Consider the following 23,643-nt stretch of genomic DNA (forward strand, 5'->3'; position numbering starts at 1 on the left):
CACACCCAGCCACCATGTTCAGAATCATATTTTTAATACACTCATAAAAATATATCACACAGCTTAAGCATCTATAGTGTATACTTGGCTACCAACTGGGACACTATAAACTTAACAGAAAACGACACCAAAAAATATATCTCCGCGACGGGGAATTGAACCCCGATCTGGCACGCGACAAGCGCCCATTCTAACCATTAAACTATCACGGAAAGAGAGAAAGAAGAAAATCAGCACTCACGCTGGGGGTCGAACCCAGAATCTTCTGATTAGAAGTCAGACGCGTTGCCATTACGCCACGCAAGCTTATTTTCTTGAAAAATCATTTATATATTGATTTCCATATTTGATAAGATTAGTCATGCTTACAATAATACAACTATCTCACTCAATTCAACTATGTTTAGACCTCTCGAATAAATCAAAAGTCATCATGAGTTGTTTAACAACTCTTCCAATGCCCTAGATAAGACAACCTCTTGAAAACAAGATACTTATCTAAGATATAACCCAGTACGCCCTACAGTAAATGAATCGGTTTTTCCTACTTTTATTAGTAGTATTGTATTACACGATATGGCTTCTTCTACCCATGTTTGGCTGGGAAGATAAAGTCCCAATTCTACTTTTCCCCCTTCCAAGTGTTTACGCCATATACCTCCCAATTTTTTTACTACTGCTAGGTACCGTCTTAATTGGGACCTTTTTGGGATTATTACTTTTGTTTGCATAAGTTATGCATGCATCGTGAGATAGTTGAGTATCCACCATTCGTAAGAAAGTTTCTCAAAAGAGGCAATTATTAACTCCTGAATATTAAAATGTTGTTAATTATATGGGTAAAGGAAATCGAGCTTTGAAACATGTTATAAAATTTAAGTGTCAAGACTATTAATTCAATGAATCATCATTGCGCAATTCATGAACCGTATATGGGCTCAATTCCTCAAGAATGGATCTCATCTTGTTCTACAATGTGTTGAAATTTTCAAGAGATTTTATATCCAACAGCTCCAAAAGGTACGTCCTATGGTTATGGTAGAATACAGTAGCTATTTTGACCTATTGGAGTTGAAGAAACTATAAATTGTAATAAGCTTATGTTCTATAATCCTGATCAATTAAACGAGTTATTCAAGAAGGATGGATCCATATTAAGTTACCATATTTCTAGTATATTTGGAATGTATAAAGAATATGAACAAAAATATGGAAAGCGTTAGACCAGTTTTCTTGCCGCTGAAACTCCTAAGGTTTGCATGGCCCACTGCAATATATCTGAAACTATCTACATTGAAATAAACATTTTATTGGTCTCTTCATCATGAATTAATCAGAATATATCATATTAAATAATGTTATATAATTTCGAATTTGGAGCGGCGCTGAGGTTTTTTGACTAACTCGATTGAATAGCACATTAGATTTTAATATTGTTTCTCAACAATATACATAGTTCATAATGAACTGCCACAAAAGAACTTGTTCTTAGGCGTTCTTTATAGCTTGAGGAGGTATATAGCCTAATAATCGTCAATAAGTTTATAGTTGTGAGAAAGGAATTGTCCAAGTTCATCATCCGAGAAGCAGAAGCTTTACAACAATAATTTTTATATTAATACGGAATTTATATTATTAGTGTACGTTAACAATACATATGATGATAATCAGAGAAAAGTGGTAAATATTATATATGTGAAGACAAAGGTATGATAACAAAGATGGTGAAATATATTGATGATTTTTTTAAGTGAATGAAACAATCAATTAAATGAATTACCAGTCAACAGTGTCAGCATTTTCTTCAGCCCATTCAGTAGCCTCAGCTTGTTCTTCAGTGACTTCTTCCTTTTCGGTTTCCTCGGTAGCTTCTTCAGCGGTTTCTTCGGAAGTTTGTTCAACTTCTTCTGGGTTTCTGTAGAAGTACAAATCTGGCATGATAGACCAAGGTTGAGTTCTGTCAGCTAAAGCACCTCTTAGTCTCAAAACTTCTCTGGACAATAAGTACCAGATTAAACCAATGGAGTGTCTACCTCTGTTGTTACATGGGATAGCAACATCGACGTATTCAGATGGAGAATCCAAATCAGTCAAGGCAATAACTGGGATGTTAACGTAAGAAGCTTCCTTGATGGCTTGAGCATCAGATCTTGGGTCAGTAACGATAACTAATCTTGGTTCCTTGAAAGAACGGGTGATGTAATTGGTGAAAGAACCTGGAGTGAATCTACCAGCAATGGCAGTGGCACCAGTGTGGGCAGCGAACTTCAAGACAGCTCTTTGACCGTAAGTTCTGGAAGAGATGGCAACAACGTCTTCTGGGTTTGGAATGGCAGCAATAATTCTAGCAGCCAAGACCAACTTTTCCCAAGTCTTACCGACGTTGATAACGTGAACACCATCTGGTCTGGCATCGAAAACGTATGGTTCTTGGTGGACCTGTTTTAAAAAGAATAAGAATAATTTCTTGTTAGTAATTGGTACTTTAAATCAAATATTAAAAAAAATTGAAACTTTTACAGCATAGCCTTGATCAAATATCATCGGTTTATTAAATGTTCGTTCATCTTCTTATATTATGGATACTATCATCATAGAGTCGTTCCTTGGTTTATTATTTGCATTTTTTATTATTGATCTGCCCATTAAAACAATGATCATCTTGTCATTTTCTTTGGTTCTATTTTACTATGGTCCAAAAAAATCATCTCACATAACTCAAATTATCAGTGCATTCGTATCTTCCACGCAACAAAGTTTCAAATTTTCATTCAATTACAATATTCCAAACATACTTGAACGTTTCTAGCACCTAAATGGGTGTTAGCAGCCAATAATAATTGGGCATCTTCAGGAGTCAAGTCAAAAGTAGCTGGTAGGGACATGTTGCTATCTATTTTATGCTTTCTCTTTTCGAGCTTCTTCGTTATTTAAAGCAAACTAGTACTAAATCGCGATCACTATATAGTGATATTATCTAGTTACCCATAATATTAGATAGACCCTAGTTCCAATGAGCCCGCCTGGGCGAAACACTCACTAGCCAACTCACTCACAGCATACCGGTGAAGAGAATACCCGCCAACGTTCCTGATGCTCAGCCTGACAGTTTGCACTGGGGGGGACGTTAGAAGGAGGCTCCCTCTAGAAACAGTGTCTCTGGCTGGGACCTTAGGCTCACTTGCCCAATTACTCTGGGACAGAGGGGCCGAGTCTCTCCTTCCAAGCTGAAACCATCAGGTTTGGTACCGAATGTCTCGTTTTCTTTATTATATTTTTCAGATTTTAAATTTCAAAATTCAAACTTTTTTTCAGAATGTTTGGGTTTATAAAAATGTTCGGGTGTTCTGTCCTATTTTTGATTTTTTTTTTACACGGCTGTTATTCCCTCCATCCTATAACAAGATGTGAAAAGGGTGCAATTACAAGCAGGCATCGGTAAACAACAAAGGCTCAATTCGAATATATATGTACGTTCTATCCATGACTGTTCGATCAATCGACAGAGCTGCTAATACACATAGAACCATATACTTGGCCATATGACCTATCAAAAATGTCAACAACAACACAAAATCCAACAGATGGTTCCATTTCCAAATTCTTAAGATGGCTTGGATCGAAGCTTCCAAGTTTCGACGAACAGGCAGACAAGGAACAGAGACTAGCTCTCACTGCAAAATATACCAATAGTTGTCTTGTCATAACTATGTGCATCATATGTGTTTTATTGCCCTTATGGACGACGTTATCGTTGACCGGAAGAGGGTTCCAAATATCTCATCGAATCAAACATCACATTTTGGGTAGAAATTCATTTCTCCATAAATCTAAACTATACCACAACAAATCGTTTAAAATTTGCCTATTCTGGTTTATCATTACAGCTGTTTGTAGCACATATGATGCCAAAAGAGACCTTCTTCAAATAACGAAACGAATGGGGAGAGTAGCCGTCGCAATGATGCCGCCGCTTCTCTTTTTATCATTACGTCCATCGCCGTTACCTCGAGTGCTTTATTTGTCATTATTGCCAATACACAAATGGATATCGAGAATTGTAGTCCTTGGATCATTACTGCATACAGTGTTTTATATTATTTACATGCATAAACGTAATGTATTATGGACCAAGATTAAAAAATTGCCTAATATATATGGTATTGTGGCACTCATATTATTTTGCCTCATTGGGATCTCATCTATTCGAAAGTTTAGAAGATGGAATTTTAAATTATTTTATGGCATTCATTATATTTCAACCTGGTTAACTGTAATTCTATTATATCTCCACGCTCGTCCAGGAATTCCATATTACACAGCATTAAATTGTTTCATTTTAATATGTCAAATTGCATATAGACTCTGCATCACCAATATTACAACAGCATCTATCATTAACGTTTCTCCCTCTTTAACCTTATTTGAATTCCCACTAGATGATATCGCCTTAAAACCAATTCTTCCCTCAGGTCATGTTCGTATCCAAATTGTAGAGAATAACTTTTTGAAAAGATGGTTTCATAAACTGATACCTTTACAACATCCTTATACTATTTCCAGCCTGCCAACAGATGACACAGTCAAGCTTATTATTAGAAATGGGAACTTCCCTTTGAAAAGCAATTCAAAATATTATATAACGGGAGCATATGAACCTGTATTAAATTTTATGAAAAAGACCAAGAATTCAGAAACTGAATCCATCATTAGAGACCCATTTCGAATTAATTCGAGTCAGTTATTGCATTCCCCCTTATATTATGCAATAAATGCGAGAAGAGTTTTCATAATTGTTGGTGGGTCGGCAATTTCATTTGGATTACCCTTGTTAAGGATACTAAACTTTAATGGTGTCAACGTCAGATTGATTTGGGTATCAAGAGATTTCCATGACTTGAAACTATTGAACTATTTTAAAAATAACTTTGAAGGTATGGAGATATATATTACTGGATTTAAGGGTAATGAACAAGATATTCAAATCGATTACATTGATTATGAGCATCAAAGGAATAATGAACTATGTGCTGTTAATAACACTGAAAATTCTTACTTATTAACCGAACATGAACGTACCAGCCATGAAAACCGTCATTTTCATAAATGTAATACTACCAACAATTTAACTAATTTGGCTGGTATCGACAATTCAGATGAAATTGATTTCACCGGAATGTTTGCCACTCATAAACCGAAATCGAAATCGGACATCAATTTGTCCAACAATGCAAGACAACCTTTGATAAATATCAACACCAATTTTTTCAGAGATCCAGTTACACTTGGTTTCCCTCAAAATGATTCAGAAAATTTTCATCCCAATGAACAATTAGACGAGAATCAGGATGTGGATATGAATTTAAAGATTCCTTCCGGTGTTAAGGTCTTTTTTGGAAGACCAATACTAGATGATAAAGATTATGAATGGTGCCTTCAACGGGAATGTTCTCTGGATTCCGAGGGAAATGTATGTTTTGACCGAAGTATTAATGATGCGGAAGAGTTGTCAAACGTGTGGGTTCTAGCGGCAGGCCCCGATGGCCTTGTGGAAGGTACAAGAAGATGGGCTACTGATGTTGGGTTACGATTCCACGGTGAAAATTATGCCATTTAATCTGATTTTAAAAGTACGATTTAGGCTATAGAGTGACGGTTGTGTCAAGAGGTGAATTGGATAACTGTTAATATCATATCTAATCTCTTCATATTCTTGCAATTCGACTAGAATAACGCTCGGAAGCATCATTTCTTTCATATCCTGTGTTAAAATTCATGTAAGTGCTCAAAGACTTTGTTAAGTAATACTGTTGAGGATGAAAGACCGATCGAAGCGACGTCCAATTCCGCATTCAGATTGAAAATGTCAAGTGATACAACACACACACACACACCCAAACACAGGATATGAAAGAAATGATGCTTCCGAGCGAATAATGAAAAAAAGACTCTTCCTTCATATAAAAGTAACCTTGATAGACTAATATAAAATTGAAAATTATTCAAAATCTGCAATACCTTAAACAGAATAATATGGGATTATATTAAAGATGGTGTGACCTGATCTATACCTTAAATCGCACTCTAAATGCAGAGGTTCTCAAGAAAATAAGCTTGCGTGGCGTAATGGCAACGCGTCTGACTTCTAATCAGAAGATTCTGGGTTCGACCCCCAGCGTGAGTGCTGATTTTCTTCTTTCTCTCTTTCCGTGATAGTTTAATGGTTAGAATGGGCGCTTGTCGCGTGCCAGATCGGGGTTCAATTCCCCGTCGCGGAGATATATTTTTTGGTGTCGTTTTCTGTTAAGTTTATAGTGTCCCAGTTGGTAGCCAAGTATACACTATAGATGCTTAAGCTGTCGTTATTGTTCATTGTGGAGTAAACGCGAAAATCCAAGTAGTAATGCATTGCATTTTGCATTTTGCATAGCGCGTATTGTGTATTGTTTTCCGTTCTTATTGTGCGGACCCTTCTGAGAAAAACTGACAGGGTCTTTCCATTCTCGGATCGGATCTGTCCAGTATTTCAAGACATCAACAATCACTGAAAAGACCGTACAAGTACTTTTTTTCCAATTTATTTCTGCAACTATTGTATAAATACTTCGTTCTTATATTCATCTTGGTTATACTTGGGTTGGATTTCACTGTCAACGCAGAAAAATAGGAAAACGTCCTCTGGAACATGAGAGCTACAACCATTTTCTCAGCATTGCTGACGTCTGCATCACTTGTGCTGGCTTATGTGACAGACGAAAATAAGGCACTGGCCGCTACTATTGACGAAAACTTTCATGCAAAGAACTCGCTATGGTATTTTGAGGATGAGAGTGATGACAACGCCATGACGTATGGTAGTGATGGGTTAACTATGACAATTTCGGAGAGTGGTAATACCAGAGACTTGTCGTCCAAATTTTACATACTCTACGGTAGGATTGAAGCAATAGTGAAAGCTGGAAATGCAAGATCTATTTCTTCTGCAATCAATTTCTTTTCTCCGGATGGTACCAAGGATGATGGTTCGGGCCAAGGTTTATTTGCTATAGATTGGGATGATGGTGAAGGAGATGAATTTTACACATTTAGTACTTCAGTGAATAGTCATAATAACAGTACCGCTCAGTGGGAAGCCCATTATGTGAAGTCACCACAAACTGAGTACCATAATTACACAATCGATTGGACCAAGGAAAAACTGACTTTTTACGTTGATGGGCAAGAAGTAAGAGTAGTTCCAAGTACAGCCACCGCAGATTTTCCTAACTCTCCTGCCAGGTTTTTTATTACCCATTCGGATCAGGGCGATCTTGAGAATGATGATACAGAAATTGTTGATATGTACGGCGGCCAAACAGATTATTCTAAAGGTCCCTTCATTATGAATATTAAAAAGCTTATCGTTGCTGACTATTCAACAGGATCAAACTATTCCTATGTTCCTGGGAGTAACGCAACATTGCCTCAGGCAAATGGTGGTGAGATATATGGAAGGTATGATCAAGCGCAGAAGGATTTAGCAGCGTTGCATCAGAATGCATCATTATCTAGTTCCGACTCTGTTTCTTCAGCTTCTAGCACCCTTTCTTCCGTAACTATGCTTGCTAACACTTCAACCATATCCCAAAGCCTATCCACGCATTCGACTGAACTAGGCTCTGGCAACGGCGCAACTGGGAGAACCACCTCCTATAGTAGTGCCACCTCAATAACCTCGGTTGGATCTTCAAGTTCTTCAGGAACATCTTCGTCTAGCCCATCATCATCAGCTTCTGGGGCAGGTAGCGCAACTGGTTTGTCGAGTTGGTTAGCCACCTTCTTCTTTGTTCACCTCTTTGCTCTATTATAATGTATCACATGTAATCTACCTCTGTAATTTTTACTGTAATTTTAACAACACTAAACCATAGTTTGCACTGGTTGGTGTAAGATATCTATACTGAATAAATATATTCACTAAGTTAGAGTCGCTAAACTCTAATGCATATCGTCGATAACTACTGCAACAGTTATTGACACTACAAAAAAAACGATAAAAAAAAAAGATCCTCCATGAATAAATGATAATATCGTACCTTAATTATAATATGTTCTATAAATCGTTACAAAGGTTCTTAAATTAAATGACTAAAATATAAATAAGCTATATTTTAATGATCTTAATCTTGCTTAGCGTTGATGGAAGCAGTCAACTTAGCTTGAGCAACCAAGTTAGATGGAGCATCCATAACAGGCAACATAATTTCGATCATTCTAATTCTGGTGTTTTGGTTGAATTCCTTGTTGGAGGTCAACTTGTCCCATTCACCGGTAGTAGAGACTCTGTGGTTTTCGTAGTCCTTGGCACCGAAAGTTGGCAACAAGTTCAAGTGTTCCCAGTTTTGAATGTCATTGTAATCGGCCTTTTCACCGTGAATCAATCTTTCAATGGTGTAACCGTCGTTGTTCAAGACGAACAAGTATGGCTTCAAGTTCCATCTGACCATGGTAGAGATTTCTTGGACGGTCAATTGCAAAGAACCTTCACCAGTGAATAAGATAACTCTCTTCTTTGGATCAATTTCTTCAGCAGCGAAAGCAGCACCTAAAGTACAACCGGTAGCGAAACCGATGGAACCCCATAAGACTTGGGAAATACCGTAAGTGTTGTTTGGGAAGTGAGTTTGGTTAATACCGAAAGCAGAAGTACCGGTTTCAGAGATAACAACATCACCTTCTTGCAAGAACTTACCGACTTGGTTCCATAACCATTCTTGCTTCAATGGAGTAGAAGCAGCAGTGGCTGGGTTAGCAGCTGGCTTAGCTGGGACAGCAACTGGCTTGTAACCCTTAGCGGCAGCGGCAATGACAGTCAACAACTTTTGCAAGACGAACTTCATTTGGACACCTGGGAAGGTAGCGTTCTTAATCTTAATGTAGTCAGAGTGGAATTCGACAACGTTCTTGGTCTTGTAAGAGTAAGAGAAAGAACCAGTGTTGAAATCGGACAACAAAGCACCGACAGACAAGATCAAATCAGCAGATTCGACGGATTGCTTAATAGCTGGAGAAGACAAGGTACCGACGTAAACACCACCGAATCTTGGGTGTTGTTCGTCAATGGAACCCTTACCCATTGGGGTAACGAAAGATGGGAATTGAGTGATGTCAATCAACTTTCTAGTTTCAGCCTTAACATCGTGTCTGGAAGCACAAGCATCAGCCAAGATGATTGGGTTCTTAGCAGACTTAACCAAATCCAAGATGGTTTCGATAACTTCAGCTTCAGCTTCAGCATCGTTAGCCTTCAAAGACAAGTCAATTGGGGTGTCCAATAGAGAAGCTGGGACCTTCAAGTCAACCAAGTTAGCTGGTAGACCCAAGTAGACTGGTCTTTGGGTGACGTAGGTAGTTCTAATACATCTGTCAATTTCAGCTGGGGCAGTGGCAATGTCAGTGACCATAGCAGTGGTTTCAGAGATGTTAGCGGACATTCTGTGGAAGACAGTGAAGTCACCGTTACCCAAAGTGTGATGCAACAACAATTGCTTAGCTTGGGAAGAGATGGATGGGACACCGACAACGTGCAAGACACCGACGTGTTCAGCGTAAGAACCGGCAATACCGTTCAAAGCGGACAATTCACCGACACCGAAGGTGGTGATCAAACAGGACATACCCTTTAATCTAGCGTAACCGTCAGCAGCGTAAGCAGCGTTCAATTCGTTAGCGTTACCAGCCCATCTCATACCTGGGATTTCGTAGATCTTGTCCAAAAGGGACAAGTTGAAGTCACCTGGTAGACCGAAGATGGTCTTGACATCGATTTGGTTCAATCTTTCGAACAAATATTTACCCAAAGTAATTTCAGACATTGTAGTTTCTGTGTTGATTGTTGGATGGAGATTTTGTAAGTAAGACAAAAAATACAATTGGAGATAAGGGAGGAAACACAATTAAGTTCACATTAGTGCATTTTGATCTTCCTTATATATTTTTCATTTGGTATCTACCGCCATAACAGTAGATAGAAAATTTTTCATAGTATTTTTTGATCTGAAGATGCTAGCCATCTGAGAGAAAAACGGCACGAGTGAAAATAATACGTATCGAAATGAGCGCAGTGGAATCTGAGCGGTTGTCTGAGAAGATTTCACTGGAATCGCGTTTTTCTGTTTACACATCAAGCGACGATGTGGGCGATTATGTAAGGTTTGGGTGCAACTAAACGCATATTTCATGAATCGACGAGTTTCAAGTGAATAAATTGCGCATAAATGCATAAAATATGCGTTTAGCGGGTGGCGAAAATGAATATGCGCTTAAGAGGCATTTTTTGGACATAAGAGGAAGCCCACGGGGTGTCTGGGTGCCCGTTCGCACTTTTCATTCGCGGAAGAGAAAACGCGGTAAAACGCGGACCGTCAACTCCGAAGCTCACCCCGCGTTTATTTCTCTCGAAAGGCTGCGATGCCGTCTTGGGGATTCCTCTATGTGGGTGGACAATGGACTGCGGTATTGTGGACGTGATTGGTCTTTTGTGTGTACGTACGTAGGTAGGTAGGTATGTAAGGAATTAGTTGATTAATTAATTAGTCTATGCTAGGCCGGTCATTGGTTCATCGAGGGACTCGTCCCGCTGGCCCTCGGGGTATTGTTGTTGCTGATGTTGTTGTTTCTCACTCGCATTCTTTGGATTCGGGCCTTCAATTGCTTCGTCACCTCCGCGGCACGTTTCCAACTCTCTTCATTGATTAAAGATTCGTTCGAACTTAATTGCAATGAGTCCACACGACGCGGTAGATCATCGCTGGATGCACTTAATCTACGATCATTGGCCGGTGAAGAAATGGATGATGTCTTGTGCGGTAGTGTATTATTATTGGACTCTAATGTTTCTGCAAACCCATGAGATGGAGACATAGTATGAGTTTGGCTATTATTCAGTTTCTGTCTTTTCAATTCATTTTCTAGTTGAAGAATCTTTTCTTGTGATTTATTAATTTGTAATTCTTTAGATCTTAATTGTAAATTCTTCTCATACAGATTCGATTGATCCGTACTTGATTGTTCCTTTATCAGTTCCATTTCCTTTGCCATTTCTAATTTAGAATTCTCTAACAGATTTATCTTTTCAATAAACGCTTGCCTTTCTTTTAGCCATTCTCTTTTTTCCTCTTGAAGTTTACTTAACTGCAATTTTAATTCATTTTCTGTCTTGGAGGGAATGTTTGGTCTTAAGGAAGTCGCTTGTTGTTGTTGTTGCTGCGTTAGTGCTGTCTGTGGAGAGGGCATCGTTAAAGATCTAGACGTTAGCAATACCCTTGATTTGGTTTGAATATTGGTCTTCTTCAAAGGAGATGTCGCACTACGTTTGGAAGGTATTAATTGAGTTATTGGTTCTTGTTGCTTGGTAGTAGCAATTGATTTCACTTCCACTGAAGGTAAACTATTGACTAATTCCTCTATCTTTTTCCTCTTTAAATTATCTAAAGATTCTAAAGTTTCATTTAATGGTCTTTGCCCCACATTTTTAATTAAAAGTGCAAGACATTCAAATCCAACAGATCTTAAATTTGGTTGAGTGTCGTTAACAATTTTAATGACAGAGGGAACAATTTCATCATTTAAAAATTTTTGTAGTGTTGGTAAAGGATTGATATTACTATTATTTTGGAAGGGGTTTTGTAAGATGAAATTGAATAATGTGGTGGATTCTAATCGAACTTGTGGAGTCTTATGTTTCATAAATTCTAAAATTTCATGAAGCATATCTTCGTTATTAAGCTTTAATGGATTATGAAATTGACATATTGTTCTTAATGCCTTCCTGATTGCTTCAATGACAGATGGTTTCCTTTCTTTTGTTCTTTCCAATAGAGGTACAAACACAATAGATACATAATGCTTATGAAAACCTGAAGTTCTCAATTTGGCACATATTATTTCCACAGATTGTGCAGCTATGGTAACAGCTTGGACATTTGCATCCTTTTGAATAATATGACCAAAAATTTGCAATAAATGCGAATAATCCTGGTTTTTACTCTTTAATTTTTTAATTTTTGTCAATGTAAAGTCATGAAATTCTTCCAATACTTCCACTCTATCCTTCCATTTTGCGGACACAATTTTTTCATTAAATTCCTCTGGCAACTTATCTAATACAGTTTCTTCAGGTAACATAGCAAATGGGTCCAATGTAGATTTATTATTACTGGTAGATAGAGGCTTCACATTGAGGTCCATATCCGTATCACCATCTTGGTCAATAGCAACTGCAGAGGCCATTGTCTCAGCTTCCTTTTGCTTTTCCAATTCTTTCCTTTGCCATTCAAATAATCTTGCAGGTTTTATGGTAGCTTGATCTTGTTGTTTTTCAAACAGTTTATCCAAGTCTCTTTGTTGGATTGGTTTCAATTGATCCAATAGTAACTCCTGCAGTATTTCTTTATTTTGGCCAGTAACATTATATAAATGAACAATTAAATTCATTGTCTCCGCTCTTACATTTTTGTCAGCATGCGATGCCAATTTGGGTAAGGGCTTTAAAATTTGAGGCAATAGGGAGTTCAAGTGAACATTAACCATCCCATATGAAATAATCAAATCTGAAATGGTCTGCAATGAACCAGCCAATAATTTGGGCAATTTTTTATCAAAAAATGGTAATATGCATTCAATACATTGAGTAATGGAATTATCCAAGGAACACAATAATAGTATGCAGTCCAACGATTTATTCTTGGTTGCTGCTCTTGTAGAAGTAATACCCTTTTCAATTAAGGAGGGAATCCAGATTGGTAATAATGATGTGGATACGTGTTTTGCCGAGGCCAACGGGGTAAACGCTATTATTAATGATTCGAAGGCCACCAATGCGTGCTCTTGAGCTGCAACATTAGAATCTGTAATAAATTTGTTAAATAAAGAGGGGTCTCTCCAATATATAGATATTTTGTTATCCTTGATGGAGGGATTGGAAGACAATATTTGCTTCAGTTCTTGATAGCCGTCCAAACGTGCTTTCCATACTTTATGGCTTAACCGCTCTTCCAAGGGTAGTTTCGAGTAATCCACTTCCTCCTGTGCATTCATGTCAGCAGATAGGTGCGAGGGGTAGTTTTGTTGTGTTATACTAGCCATCCAACACGAAATTAATAGATCAGTAAATAACTTTTTGCGTTTGATTGTTTGTTTGTTTGTTTATCTTTTTAATATTGACATTACCCGGATAGTTGGTTGTCCGGGTTTTTTCTATTGACACCGGGGCTAAATCGGACATAGCTATTCCAAAGAACTAATTATTCCCCCAAATTATAATCATTATATTCCTTTAAGTCTATAGATTAGAAAATATTGGTTTTTAGGAAGAATAGAGGAGTTGACTTTTTGTTTAGTTATTCTTTTTATTCTTTATATTTCTCTGAATTTTATTCTCTATTAAAAATAAATTTTATGTTGATAAAAATAAATAAATAGTTTTGGTAAAGCCCTTCAAGAAATGTACCCTATACACGGTCTTTTAATTAGATATCATTTGTATTTAAGTAAAGAATCCTTCTTGGATGTTGTTGTTGCAGCACTTGAACCACATTTCTTCCCATATTATGTCTTCCTGCGTTGGTATTCTTGTTATTCAATACATATAATGGTACAAGTTCAACAAAGGAGCTTTTCCTTATGATCATACACCTTTCATGTTACATAGCTTATGTGTCGCTTCTTTTGTCGTCGTCATCGCCAAGCTTATTCTTGATCTTGAATTTAATAAGAAAAAAAAACTTCGATGAGCAAACAATTTACCACCATTAACGCCAAACCTCCACTCCAACACCAAATGCACACTACTGATCACCATGTTGCTGAGCTGCACGTGGATTCCAATGACTCAATCCATCCAGCCAATTTAATTTGTTCACTCTCCAGACAATTCTATAACAACAACTGGTGTACGGGAACAGGAGGAGGTCTTTCCATAAAGGATCCTCAATCACGTCTAACATATTTCACACCTTCAGGTGTTCAGAAGGAATTAATGACTCCTTCTGACCTATATGTAAGAAATGAGGATGGAGAATATGTTAACAAACCTCTTGTATCCAAAAATTATAAACCTAGTGCATGTACTCCATTATTTTCCATCTGTTATGAGGCAAAGAACGCCGGTGCTGTTATTCATACGCATTCTCAAAATGCAGTCATTTGTTCTATGATTTTTGGTGATGAGTTTCAAATTTCTAATATTGAGCAGATTAAAGCTATCCCCAATGGTGAAGTGGATCCCAATACGGGGAAATTAAAGTATTTACAAAATTTTGATACTTTAGTGATACCAATTATTGATAATATGCCTCACGAAGATGAATTACAGGATAGTTTCCATGAAATTTTGAGGTCATACCCAAATACTGTCGCTATTATTGTCAGAAGACATGGTATATTTGTCTGGGGTGATTCCATAGCAAAGGCCAAGATTCATAACGAGGCAATTGATTACTTGATGGAATTGGCCATTAAGATGCATAAATTGGGTATTCCATCTACCTGCCCCATTGGAGACGAGAAGAAATATTTAAAGAATTAGAATCTCAGTGTAACTTTATATGTACATACCTGTAGTTATTATTATTACATATGCTCATTTCCTTTTTTGCTTCCATACTTGCTCCCAAATAAGATGTTCATTTAGTATCCTATTTTTTGTATCTTTCAATTTCACCATCGGTATTATTACGCCAGAATCCTCAACATCTTTCTTACCCTCTTCAATTTCCTCCAGTAGGCCACACACCACTACTTCACTTCCTCGAAGTAATTGTACCGACGTGATCAATTCGTGATTAAATCGATCACGAACGTTAGATAGCATTAAATTTGTATTCTTATCAAACCCTTCCAAATTCGCCGTAAAACATTGACCTTCCACAGTTATTATCACGACTTTCTTATTCAAATATTCCTTCAGTAATGGTGACATGGTTAGCTCCCTGTTTATCTTGCCCTTTATTATTATTCTCAGGTTTGATTGAGTTGGTTTAGTCTTGTTCATCCTCCTCCAGAAGAAGCAAATATCAGTTTTCGAAAACACGAAAGGGAAAAATTGAGGGAAGACAAGATCTTACCAACACTCAGGCAAATGATCTATGGCAGAATACAGAGACCTAAGAAAACAATGAAAAGAGCACATACGGAAGATATATCCACTGATATCTCCTGTGCAAACAGTTCAGCATTAGAGATATCATCTCCGGTTAAAGGATCGGGCTGCATTGGTAACGATGCGAAGAAGATGAGTGAGGCAGACAAACAGATTTTGAAATGGGCTGGGAAATTGGAATTGGAATCCTGTGATCTTAGGGAAAAGTCCAGCTTGTTGATTGGGTTATTGAAGAGGAACTCCAAGGAGTTGGTGACCGTTATTGATTCTTTAACAGAGTTAACGCTTGATCTCAAGAATGGTTAGTAGATTGAAGATAACTACCCTTACGTTACGTTCTCTTCTAGAGGATGAATATACTAACAAGAACCATTGTATTTGTCTTTTTTTTAAATAGATAAAGAAGGTAGTAGTGACAATGAGGATATTAAGGAAATTAAACATTTAATTAATCAATTGAGTATTAAATTGGGGAAACAAATCATTAAAGTACAAGAAGATGTTAAGAAGAGACCCACTCAGACGATACAGACTGATACTGACTCCTTGATGGAAAAATGGTTTAATAAAGTTTCTAGTTTAATGGACCGGAAGCAAAAGAAATATATGGATTCGAATGATTTCACACAATCGATGCTTCTCAACCTCAATTGTCAATTGCAAGATTTACAAGAGGTAATGGTCTCCATGTCGAAGAATGTCGAAGTTCTAAATACTAGACAAATGAATCTTGAGAAAAAATACATGGAGGGTAGGGATGAGGAACTACGGACCACATCATACATACCTTCCAATGGGACGACCCTGGATGAAGAGAACGTGACAGGTCCCATCACACGGTCGATAACGATGAAGACTCATGATGGGAGGAAGGCCAGGAAGGTCAGTCTAGTACATTATCTGGACAACCCAGACCAGTGTCTCAAGTCCGGGAACCGCCACAAGTCTGGCACAGGAAGAACCATCATCCCCTGGGAGGAGCTGGACCCAGAACCCATCGTGCCCGAGTACTCCTCGGAATTGTAGCCATCCAAAAGTGTATAGTTCTATAGCAAAATATCAAGAAATAGTAGTAATTACGTCTGTCGGAGTTAAATGCGCTTAACGCCCTTTGTCCGTTTCAATGCGATGATCTCTCCAATGAACAAACAGCACTCGAGAAAGCTCTGGACTGGAATATATAAGTGACCAAGAGAGAACTCACACATGAACGTCGTTGTTGGAATGTCCCACCTGAGAAAGTTAAGCTTGATGTCGCCATTGCAGATGCTACACACAACAAAAAGAAAACTATCGTCCGTCACTGCCAAGAACCATGCCTCTTTGGAGAGTCTACTAGAGTTGGTCCCTCAGACTGCCACTAAATTCATTACTAAGAACTTACCTGCAGCCCCCGTTGGGTCCAGGGGGACCTTTGGTGGTACATTGGTGGCACAATCTTTATTAGCGTCTCTATACACTGTTCCCACCAATTTCGTCCCAACGTCTTTACGTTGTTATTTCATCAATGGTGGTGATCCAACCAATATGATCACTTACCAAGTGGAGAAGTTAAGAGATGGTAGGAATTTTATTCACAGACAAATCCGTGCTTATCAACATAACAAATTAATTTTCCAATCGATGATTCTGTTCTCGAACCAACGAAACTCCAACGATGCTCATGACTCTTTACATCATTTAGCACATTTGGATAACTTGACACCCCTACCACCAACAGAGACACACCAGGATGCTGCTTCATTATACACAGAAAAAATTATCAAGAATGGGAATTTGCAAAGGTACGCTCATCTTTCTGAAAGATTTCTAGACACAGAACACTTACAAAGACAAATTGACACTTTCGAAACTGGTCCCATGGAGTATCAATTCCCCAAGGATATCTTCTACACTCAAAATAAGCAAGAGATGTTAAAATACTACGTGCGCATAAGACAACCCATCATTCAGACTCAGGATGACGCCGCCGTCGCTTCAGAAACCAAGCTGATCACCCCGGAGACAGATGCCAGATACAACTACGTCGCATTTGCATACTTGTCTGACTCGTACCTGTTGTTGACATTGCCCTATTTCCACGAACTGCCGCTGTATTCGCACAATTTCAGTGTGTCGTTGGACCACACGGTATACTTCCATCAATTGCCCGCGGTGAATGATTGGATCTTCCTGCGTGTGAAGAGCGTGAGATCACATTGGGATAAGCATTTGGTGCAAGGTGAGTACTACGACACCAGGTCCGGGGATATTGTGGCTAGTGTGTCGCAAGAGGGATTGGTTAGTTATGATTCTGAAGAGGCCATCAGAGCCAAATTTTGAAATTTCATTTCAGCACGAGGGGCGTTCGTAGACAGTAGATAGTTAGTTATATAACGTTTGTTATCTTTTTAACACAGTAAAGTTATCAATCAATCAGTCAATACAAGAGTTATTTGGTAATACAATGAGTAGTGCAACAGAATCAGGATTGCCCGAACCATGGACGGTGCGTTACAGTAAGTCCAAGAAGAGAGAGTACTTCTTCAACCCGGAGGACAAGAAATCGCAATGGGAAGAGCCAGAGGGGACCGATACAGATAAATTCAAAGAATATTTGAAGGACCATCCTGTTCGTGTGAGATGTCTGCACATATTGATCAAACACAAGGACTCGAGGAGACCTGCCTCCCACCGTTCCGAACACATCACGATCAGCAAAGAGGAGGCCATAAAGGAGTTGGAGAAGATCAAGTTGAGATTGGATGAGGATAAGCAAGATTCATTTGAGAGCCTTGCCAAGGAGAGATCCGATTGTTCGTCCTACAAGAGAGGTGGGGACCTCGGATGGTTTGGCAGAGGGGAGATGCAACCCAGTTTCGAAGAAGCTGCGTTCGCATTGAAAGTCGGCGAAGTCAGCGGTATTGTGGAGAGTGACAGTGGGGTCCACCTGATCAAGAGGATGGCTTGAAACACCCACCAGTACTCCATCTAATCCCATCTTCGATCATACCATATCAGTGTAAACTACGTAATACATAAAAAAGGCGTTACCCGTCCTGCAAGGGCAAAGAAAACAAAAACAAGAGAAGTTGCATAGCATCAACAGTCGTTTATGCGTAACGTTATACATAGGTCAATAGATATATAGATTCTGTCATTCGGAGTATACCAATAGTACTGGGAACTAACCAAGCCTCACAGGGAAGGAGGGAAAAAAATTGAAACAGGATATTGCGAGCAACCATGGCTAAGACATCAAGAACTTCATCGTTGAAGAAGAGACTCTCCAACACGTCTCTCACAAATCTTTTCAAGAAAAATAAGAAGAGAAAGCATGATGACGAGGAGGAGGCATTGACCGTTATTGATGCATCTAATTCACCCGAATTACCGCTTATCGCGAATAAGAAACGTCGTCTTTCTGTGAAGGAAGAAGAGCACGAAAATGAGGAAGAGCAGGAGGAAGAACATAAGAGGAAAGAAAAGGAGAAACAGGAATTCGAAAAGCGTGAGCGTGAAATAGATGCCCAATTACCGGAGGAACTTAGGAAATATAGACCTAAAGGGTTCCCATTCAATCTTCCTCCAAAGGACAGACCCATCAGAATTTACGCAGACGGTGTCTTTGATCTATTCCACTTGGGTCACATGAAACAATTGGAGCAATGTAAGAAGGCGTTACCGAATGTGACTTTGATTTGCGGGATTCCAAGCGATGAAGTGACACATAAATTGAAAGGGTTGACCGTATTGACCGATAAACAACGTTGCGAAACTTTAAGACATTGTAGATGGGTGGATGAAGTCATTGCAGATGCTCCATGGTGTGTCACGCCCGAATTTTTGGATTTGCATCATATTGATTATGTCGCACACGATGACATTCCATACACTAGTGCAGATAGTGACGATATTTATAAGCCTGTTAAAGAGATGGGGAAATTTTTGGTCACCCAAAGAACTAACGGGATATCTACCAGTGATATTATCACCAAGATTATTAGAGATTATGATAAATATTTGATGAGAAATTTCGCTAGGGGGGCCACAAGACAAGAATTGAACGTTTCATGGTTAAAGAAGAATGAATTAGAATTTAAAAAACATATCAAGGACTTTAGATCTTATTTCAAGAAGAATCAAGAAACATTGAACTCATCATCTAGAGATTTGTATTTTGAAGTGAGAGAAATACTATTGAAGAGGACTTTGGGGAATAAATTATATATGAAGCTAGTCGGCAACAGAGATAATCTGGATGACATTGTTAATGAGTCCGTGAAGAAACTGGCCTCCAAATCAAAGAGAAGATTATTAAGAGAGAAGTCACCACCAAGCGAATTTGCCAGCGAATTCACCGGTGAAAATATACAGGATGAGGACCATGAAGATCAGGAGGATGATGACGACGACAATTACTACGAATCCAACGATGGTAACGAGAACGAGAACGATTCGGACCAGTCAGACCCAGAGCCCAGTGGTAAGAGCAACCCGATCTGAATATATAGTACCTTCCATAATAAACATACGTAACAACATTACTAAATCATCATCCCAGGGATGTAGTGGAAGCCACATTACCTTCGTACGGAGTTTCTTAATTATTAAGCACACGGTATTGTATTGTGCTATAAACCGCCGGCGCCTGAACCGCAATACGGAAAATTTTTCAGACGCTGACTCAATGAACGGATCTCTCCTGCTGATATTTAAACAGAAACAACAACACTGACTTCCCTCTCAAGGTCTGCCACAGCATAGATCCCTACTTCCACATCTCAATTGACACGTACCCGCAACAATTGCAATCGATTACTTCAATAATGGGATTGTTAACAAAAGTCGCTAACGTGAGACAATTCTCAACTACGAGAAACCTTGCTAAGAAACTAAACAAGTACTCTTATGTTATCACCGAACCAAAGGATCAAGGTGCCTCTCAAGCCATGCTTTACGCCACTGGTTTCAAGAAGGACGACTTTACCAAGGCACAAGTCGGTGTCGGGTCCTGTTGGTGGTCCGGTAACCCATGTAACATGCATCTATTAGATCTAAACAATAGATGTTCTGCCTCCGTGGAAAAAGCTGGCTTGAAAGCCATGCAATTCAATACCATTGGTGTTTCCGATGGTATCTCTATGGGTACTAAGGGTATGAGATACTCTTTACAAAGTAGAGAAATTATCGCTGATTCCTTCGAAACTATCATGATGGCTCAACATTATGATGCCAACATTGCAATCCCATCATGTGACAAGAACATGCCTGGTGTTATGATGGCAATGGGTAGACATAACAGACCTTCCATCATGGTCTATGGTGGTACCATCTTACCAGGTCATCCAACTTGTGGGTCCGCCAAGATCCCAGAAAAGATTGATTTGGTTTCTGCTTTCCAATCTTACGGTGAATATATCTCTAAGCAATATACTGAAGAGGAAAGAGAAGATGTCGTGGAACATGCCTGTCCAGGTGCAGGTTCCTGTGGTGGGATGTATACCGCTAACACCATGGCTTCCGCTGCTGAAGTTCTTGGTATCACTTTACCAAACTCTTCCGCATACCCAGCCGTCTCTGCTGAAAAATTAGCAGAATGTGACTCCATTGGTGAAAGCATCAAGAAGACTATGGAATTAGGAATCTTGCCTCGTGATATCTTCACCAAGGAAGCATTTGAAAATGCCATCACTTATGTTATTGCCACTGGTGGGTCCACAAATGCTGCCTTACATTTAGTAGCCATTGCTCATTCTGCTGGTGTCAAGATTACTCCAGATGATTTCCAAAGAATCAGTAACACTACTCCATTATTAGGTGATTTCAAACCATCTGGTAAGTACGTCATGGCTGACTTGATCAACGTTGGTGGTACTCAATCCGTTATTAAATACTTGTATGACAATGGTTTACTACATGGTAACACCATGACCATTACTGGTGACACTTTGGCTGAACGTGCTGCCAAGGCCAAATCTTTGAAGGACGGTCAAGATATCATTCGTCCAATTTCTAACCCAATTAAGACTACCGGTCATTTGCAAATCCTATACGGTTCTTTGGCTCCAGGTGGTTCTGTTGGTAAGATTACTGGTAAGGAAGGTACTTATTTCAAGGGTAAAGCTCGTGTTTTTGATGAGGAAAATGATTTCATTCATGCTTTGGAAAGAGGTGAAATCAAGAAGGGTGAAAAGACTGTTGTCATCATCAGATATGAAGGGCCAAAGGGTGGTCCAGGTATGCCAGAAATGTTGAAACCTTCTTCAGCTTTGATGGGTTACGGTCTTGGTAAGGATGTTGCTCTATTGACCGATGGTAGATTCTCTGGTGGTTCCCACGGTTTCTTAATCGGTCATATTGTTCCAGAAGCTGCTGAAGGTGGTCCAATTGGTTTAGTTAAGAACGGTGATGAAATTATCATCGATGCTAACAACAATAAGATCGACTTATTGGTATCTGAACAAGAATTGGCTAACCGTAAGTCACAATGGGTTAAACCAGCTCCTCGTTACACTAGAGGTACTTTATCCAAATATATGAAATTAGTCTCCAACGCTTCTCAAGGTTGTGTCTTGGATGCTGATGATGCTGATATTTAAACGAACAATTAACTTGTTCGAATATCATTTTGAAACTGTAGTTTCCTAATAACCATAAACATTCCCAAATTATTTATTATTTATTTTATTTATTCACGATTTATAATGAGCATACATAGTCCATTGAATGGATATATTGTTTTAACTGGTTTTTTTCAACTTTAAAAGTTTTCCCCGCCACTGTTCGTGTCTCACATTAACATTAAATTGAATTTCGGTACCTAGAAGAACAAATTCACCTAATATGTATTTTGAGATAACTGGATAATTCTTGGTTAACTTTATATGCATATCTCCTGTTTCATTCTATCCGAAACAACATAGAGGTAGTCATAAACTGACGTTATGGGTTTCCTGCGGAGTTTGCAATAAAATATTTCTCGGCCGAGAGATTTCGTGTTTTGTTGGTTTGAATTTCCTAGTAAGGTAACATCGTGCCCAGTTGAGCGACTCAATATATGATGATCCAACTAATTCATAACCCAACAGTCTCTCTAAAGTAATAATGTATTGCGAATTAAAGATTTCATGAATACTGAGATGTGTCGGAGTGAAAATATGCAGCTTTTGGAGATGAGATAGCAGATAGCGGCAAACAACTAGACATTATTGCCAGATGCATTGCTTCCACATGTGATGCCCCTATTGGTAGATGAAGCCACTATATGCATATTATTCCACTGATGTAAATTCATAATATGTTGTAAACTAGTTTAGGTATAGCAACGACTGATGGAAAGGAAAAAAAAGTATAAATATGAATGTTAGGTTCTTCAATTAATTAGCTTTCCCTCATTCAATTTCCAATCTGTTCTTCTTATACTAGAACACATCACTTCAAACAATCAAGAATATAATAAATATAAAAATGGCTACCACTACCAGAACTGAAACTCAAGCTCAATTGCAATTGAATGCCACCATTGATAACCCATTGGCTTCCGTCTACAACAGCAAGGACTGGTCTGATTTCACATTTTCTCCAATCAGAGAAGCCACTGTTAACAGAGCCATGATTCAACGTTACGCTGCCGATATGGACAAATTCGCTGAATCCGATGTCATCATTGTTGGTGCCGGTTCATCTGGTTTATCTGCCGCATACGTCATTGCTAAGAACAGACCTGACTTGAAGATTGCCATTATTGAATCCTCATTGGCTCCCGGTGGTGGTTGTTGGGTCTCTGGTCAATTATTAAGTGCCATGGTTATCAGAAAGCCAGCTCATTTAATCCTTGATGATTTAGAAATTGCTTACGAAGACGAAGGTGATTATGTCGTTGTCAAGCACGCAGCCCTTTTCACTGCTACTGTTCTATCCAAGGTTTTGGCTTTCCCAAATGTTAAATTGTTCAATGCTACATCAGTGGAAGATTTAGTCACCAAACCAAACGCCACTGGTGGTATTACCGTTGCTGGTATTGTGACCAATTGGACTTTAGTCACCATGGCTCACGACACGCAAAGTTGCATGGACCCTAATGTGTTTGAATTATCTGGTTTCAAAGCTGATGGATCAGTGGACAAGGAAGTCAAGACTGGTGTTATCTTATCTACTACAGGTCACGATGGCCCATTTGGTGCCTTCTGTGCCAAGAGAATCGTCAACATCGATGACTCAAGGAAATTGGGCGGTATGAAACCTTTGGATATGAACCGTGCTGAAGACGGTGTGGTAAGAAACTCCGGTGCTTATGCTGGTGTCGAGAACATGTATTTTGCCGGTATGGAAGTTGCTGAATTGCATGGACTACCAAGAATGGGTCCAACTTTTGGTGCCATGTTGGCATCTGGTGTCAAGGCCGGTTGTGACATCTTGGAACACTTTGCCTAAACAGTTTACGGTAAATAAATAACAAACTAAATAAATTAATATACATTGTTTTAACACTTACTGACAATAGTTGCTGTCACATTTCCTCA

The 23,643-nt window shown here is 38.8% G+C and overlaps 14 protein-coding genes and 4 non-coding genes across 18 annotated transcripts; 12 read left to right on the forward strand and 6 right to left on the reverse strand.

Moving 5' to 3' along the window:
• Positions 1 to 140: 140 nt before the first annotated feature.
• NCAS0Dtrna3D lies at positions 141 to 212 on the reverse strand. The gene has a single exon. It is a non-coding gene; the product is annotated as a tRNA-Asp (tRNA).
• A 22-nt stretch (positions 213 to 234) lies between these two features.
• On the reverse strand, positions 235 to 306 carry NCAS0Dtrna3R. The gene has a single exon. It is a non-coding gene; the product is annotated as a tRNA-Arg (tRNA).
• Positions 307 to 529: 223 nt separating this feature from the next.
• NCAS0D01620 (uncharacterized protein) lies at positions 530 to 733 on the forward strand (the record flags this gene model as incomplete). The annotated part of the gene is made up of 1 exon (XM_003676057.1): positions 530 to 733. The coding sequence occupies one exon, from the start codon at positions 530 to 532 to the stop codon at positions 731 to 733; it is 204 nt and encodes a 67-aa protein (XP_003676105.1).
• Positions 734 to 1,776: 1,043 nt separating this feature from the next.
• On the reverse strand, positions 1,777 to 2,885 carry NCAS0D01630 (40S ribosomal protein uS2; the record flags this gene model as incomplete). Its single annotated transcript, XM_003676058.1, has 2 exons — positions 1,777 to 2,439; positions 2,796 to 2,885. 2 exons carry the CDS (start codon positions 2,883 to 2,885, stop codon positions 1,777 to 1,779), a joined length of 753 nt encoding a protein of 250 aa, XP_003676106.1.
• A 671-nt stretch (positions 2,886 to 3,556) lies between these two features.
• On the forward strand, positions 3,557 to 5,617 carry FRE8 (putative ferric-chelate reductase; the record flags this gene model as incomplete). The annotated part of the gene is made up of 1 exon (XM_003676059.1): positions 3,557 to 5,617. One exon carries the CDS (start codon positions 3,557 to 3,559, stop codon positions 5,615 to 5,617), a length of 2,061 nt encoding a protein of 686 aa, XP_003676107.1.
• Positions 5,618 to 6,112: 495 nt separating this feature from the next.
• On the forward strand, positions 6,113 to 6,184 carry NCAS0Dtrna4R. Its single transcript has one exon. It is a non-coding gene; the product is annotated as a tRNA-Arg (tRNA).
• A 22-nt stretch (positions 6,185 to 6,206) lies between these two features.
• NCAS0Dtrna4D lies at positions 6,207 to 6,278 on the forward strand. The gene has a single exon. It is a non-coding gene; the product is annotated as a tRNA-Asp (tRNA).
• Positions 6,279 to 6,685: 407 nt separating this feature from the next.
• Positions 6,686 to 7,849, forward strand: NCAS0D01650 (uncharacterized protein; the record flags this gene model as incomplete). Its single annotated transcript, XM_003676060.1, has 1 exon — positions 6,686 to 7,849. One exon carries the CDS (start codon positions 6,686 to 6,688, stop codon positions 7,847 to 7,849), a length of 1,164 nt encoding a protein of 387 aa, XP_003676108.1.
• A 310-nt stretch (positions 7,850 to 8,159) lies between these two features.
• PDC1 (indolepyruvate decarboxylase 1) lies at positions 8,160 to 9,854 on the reverse strand (the record flags this gene model as incomplete). Its single annotated transcript, XM_003676061.1, has 1 exon — positions 8,160 to 9,854. The coding sequence occupies one exon, from the start codon at positions 9,852 to 9,854 to the stop codon at positions 8,160 to 8,162; it is 1,695 nt and encodes a 564-aa protein (XP_003676109.1).
• Positions 9,855 to 10,590: 736 nt separating this feature from the next.
• On the reverse strand, positions 10,591 to 13,125 carry STU2 (Stu2p; the record flags this gene model as incomplete). The annotated part of the gene is made up of 1 exon (XM_003676062.1): positions 10,591 to 13,125. The coding sequence occupies one exon, from the start codon at positions 13,123 to 13,125 to the stop codon at positions 10,591 to 10,593; it is 2,535 nt and encodes an 844-aa protein (XP_003676110.1).
• Positions 13,126 to 13,768: 643 nt separating this feature from the next.
• On the forward strand, positions 13,769 to 14,566 carry MDE1 (methylthioribulose 1-phosphate dehydratase MDE1; the record flags this gene model as incomplete). The annotated part of the gene is made up of 1 exon (XM_003676063.1): positions 13,769 to 14,566. The coding sequence occupies one exon, from the start codon at positions 13,769 to 13,771 to the stop codon at positions 14,564 to 14,566; it is 798 nt and encodes a 265-aa protein (XP_003676111.1).
• Positions 14,567 to 14,620: 54 nt separating this feature from the next.
• On the reverse strand, positions 14,621 to 15,031 carry LSM8 (U4/U6-U5 snRNP complex subunit LSM8; the record flags this gene model as incomplete). The annotated part of the gene is made up of 1 exon (XM_003676064.1): positions 14,621 to 15,031. One exon carries the CDS (start codon positions 15,029 to 15,031, stop codon positions 14,621 to 14,623), a length of 411 nt encoding a protein of 136 aa, XP_003676112.1.
• Positions 15,032 to 15,118: 87 nt separating this feature from the next.
• On the forward strand, positions 15,119 to 16,165 carry REC107 (Rec107p; the record flags this gene model as incomplete). The annotated part of the gene is made up of 2 exons (XM_003676065.1): positions 15,119 to 15,440; positions 15,537 to 16,165. 2 exons carry the CDS (start codon positions 15,119 to 15,121, stop codon positions 16,163 to 16,165), a joined length of 951 nt encoding a protein of 316 aa, XP_003676113.1.
• A 180-nt stretch (positions 16,166 to 16,345) lies between these two features.
• On the forward strand, positions 16,346 to 17,461 carry TES1 (palmitoyl-CoA hydrolase; the record flags this gene model as incomplete). The annotated part of the gene is made up of 1 exon (XM_003676066.1): positions 16,346 to 17,461. One exon carries the CDS (start codon positions 16,346 to 16,348, stop codon positions 17,459 to 17,461), a length of 1,116 nt encoding a protein of 371 aa, XP_003676114.1.
• Positions 17,462 to 17,585: 124 nt separating this feature from the next.
• On the forward strand, positions 17,586 to 18,089 carry ESS1 (peptidylprolyl isomerase ESS1; the record flags this gene model as incomplete). The annotated part of the gene is made up of 1 exon (XM_003676067.1): positions 17,586 to 18,089. The coding sequence occupies one exon, from the start codon at positions 17,586 to 17,588 to the stop codon at positions 18,087 to 18,089; it is 504 nt and encodes a 167-aa protein (XP_003676115.1).
• Positions 18,090 to 18,364: 275 nt separating this feature from the next.
• Positions 18,365 to 19,624, forward strand: PCT1 (choline-phosphate cytidylyltransferase; the record flags this gene model as incomplete). Its single annotated transcript, XM_003676068.1, has 1 exon — positions 18,365 to 19,624. One exon carries the CDS (start codon positions 18,365 to 18,367, stop codon positions 19,622 to 19,624), a length of 1,260 nt encoding a protein of 419 aa, XP_003676116.1.
• Positions 19,625 to 19,947: 323 nt separating this feature from the next.
• ILV3 (dihydroxy-acid dehydratase ILV3) lies at positions 19,948 to 21,720 on the forward strand (the record flags this gene model as incomplete). Its single annotated transcript, XM_003676069.1, has 1 exon — positions 19,948 to 21,720. The coding sequence occupies one exon, from the start codon at positions 19,948 to 19,950 to the stop codon at positions 21,718 to 21,720; it is 1,773 nt and encodes a 590-aa protein (XP_003676117.1).
• Positions 21,721 to 22,588: 868 nt separating this feature from the next.
• On the forward strand, positions 22,589 to 23,554 carry THI4 (thiamine thiazole synthase; the record flags this gene model as incomplete). Its single annotated transcript, XM_003676070.1, has 1 exon — positions 22,589 to 23,554. One exon carries the CDS (start codon positions 22,589 to 22,591, stop codon positions 23,552 to 23,554), a length of 966 nt encoding a protein of 321 aa, XP_003676118.1.
• Positions 23,555 to 23,643: the final 89 nt, after the last annotated feature.

The sequence above is a fragment of the Naumovozyma castellii genome, chromosome 4, assembly GCF_000237345.1.
Source record: "Naumovozyma castellii chromosome 4, complete genome".
In the NCBI taxonomy this organism is placed as follows: Eukaryota; Fungi; Ascomycota; class Saccharomycetes; order Saccharomycetales; family Saccharomycetaceae; genus Naumovozyma; species Naumovozyma castellii.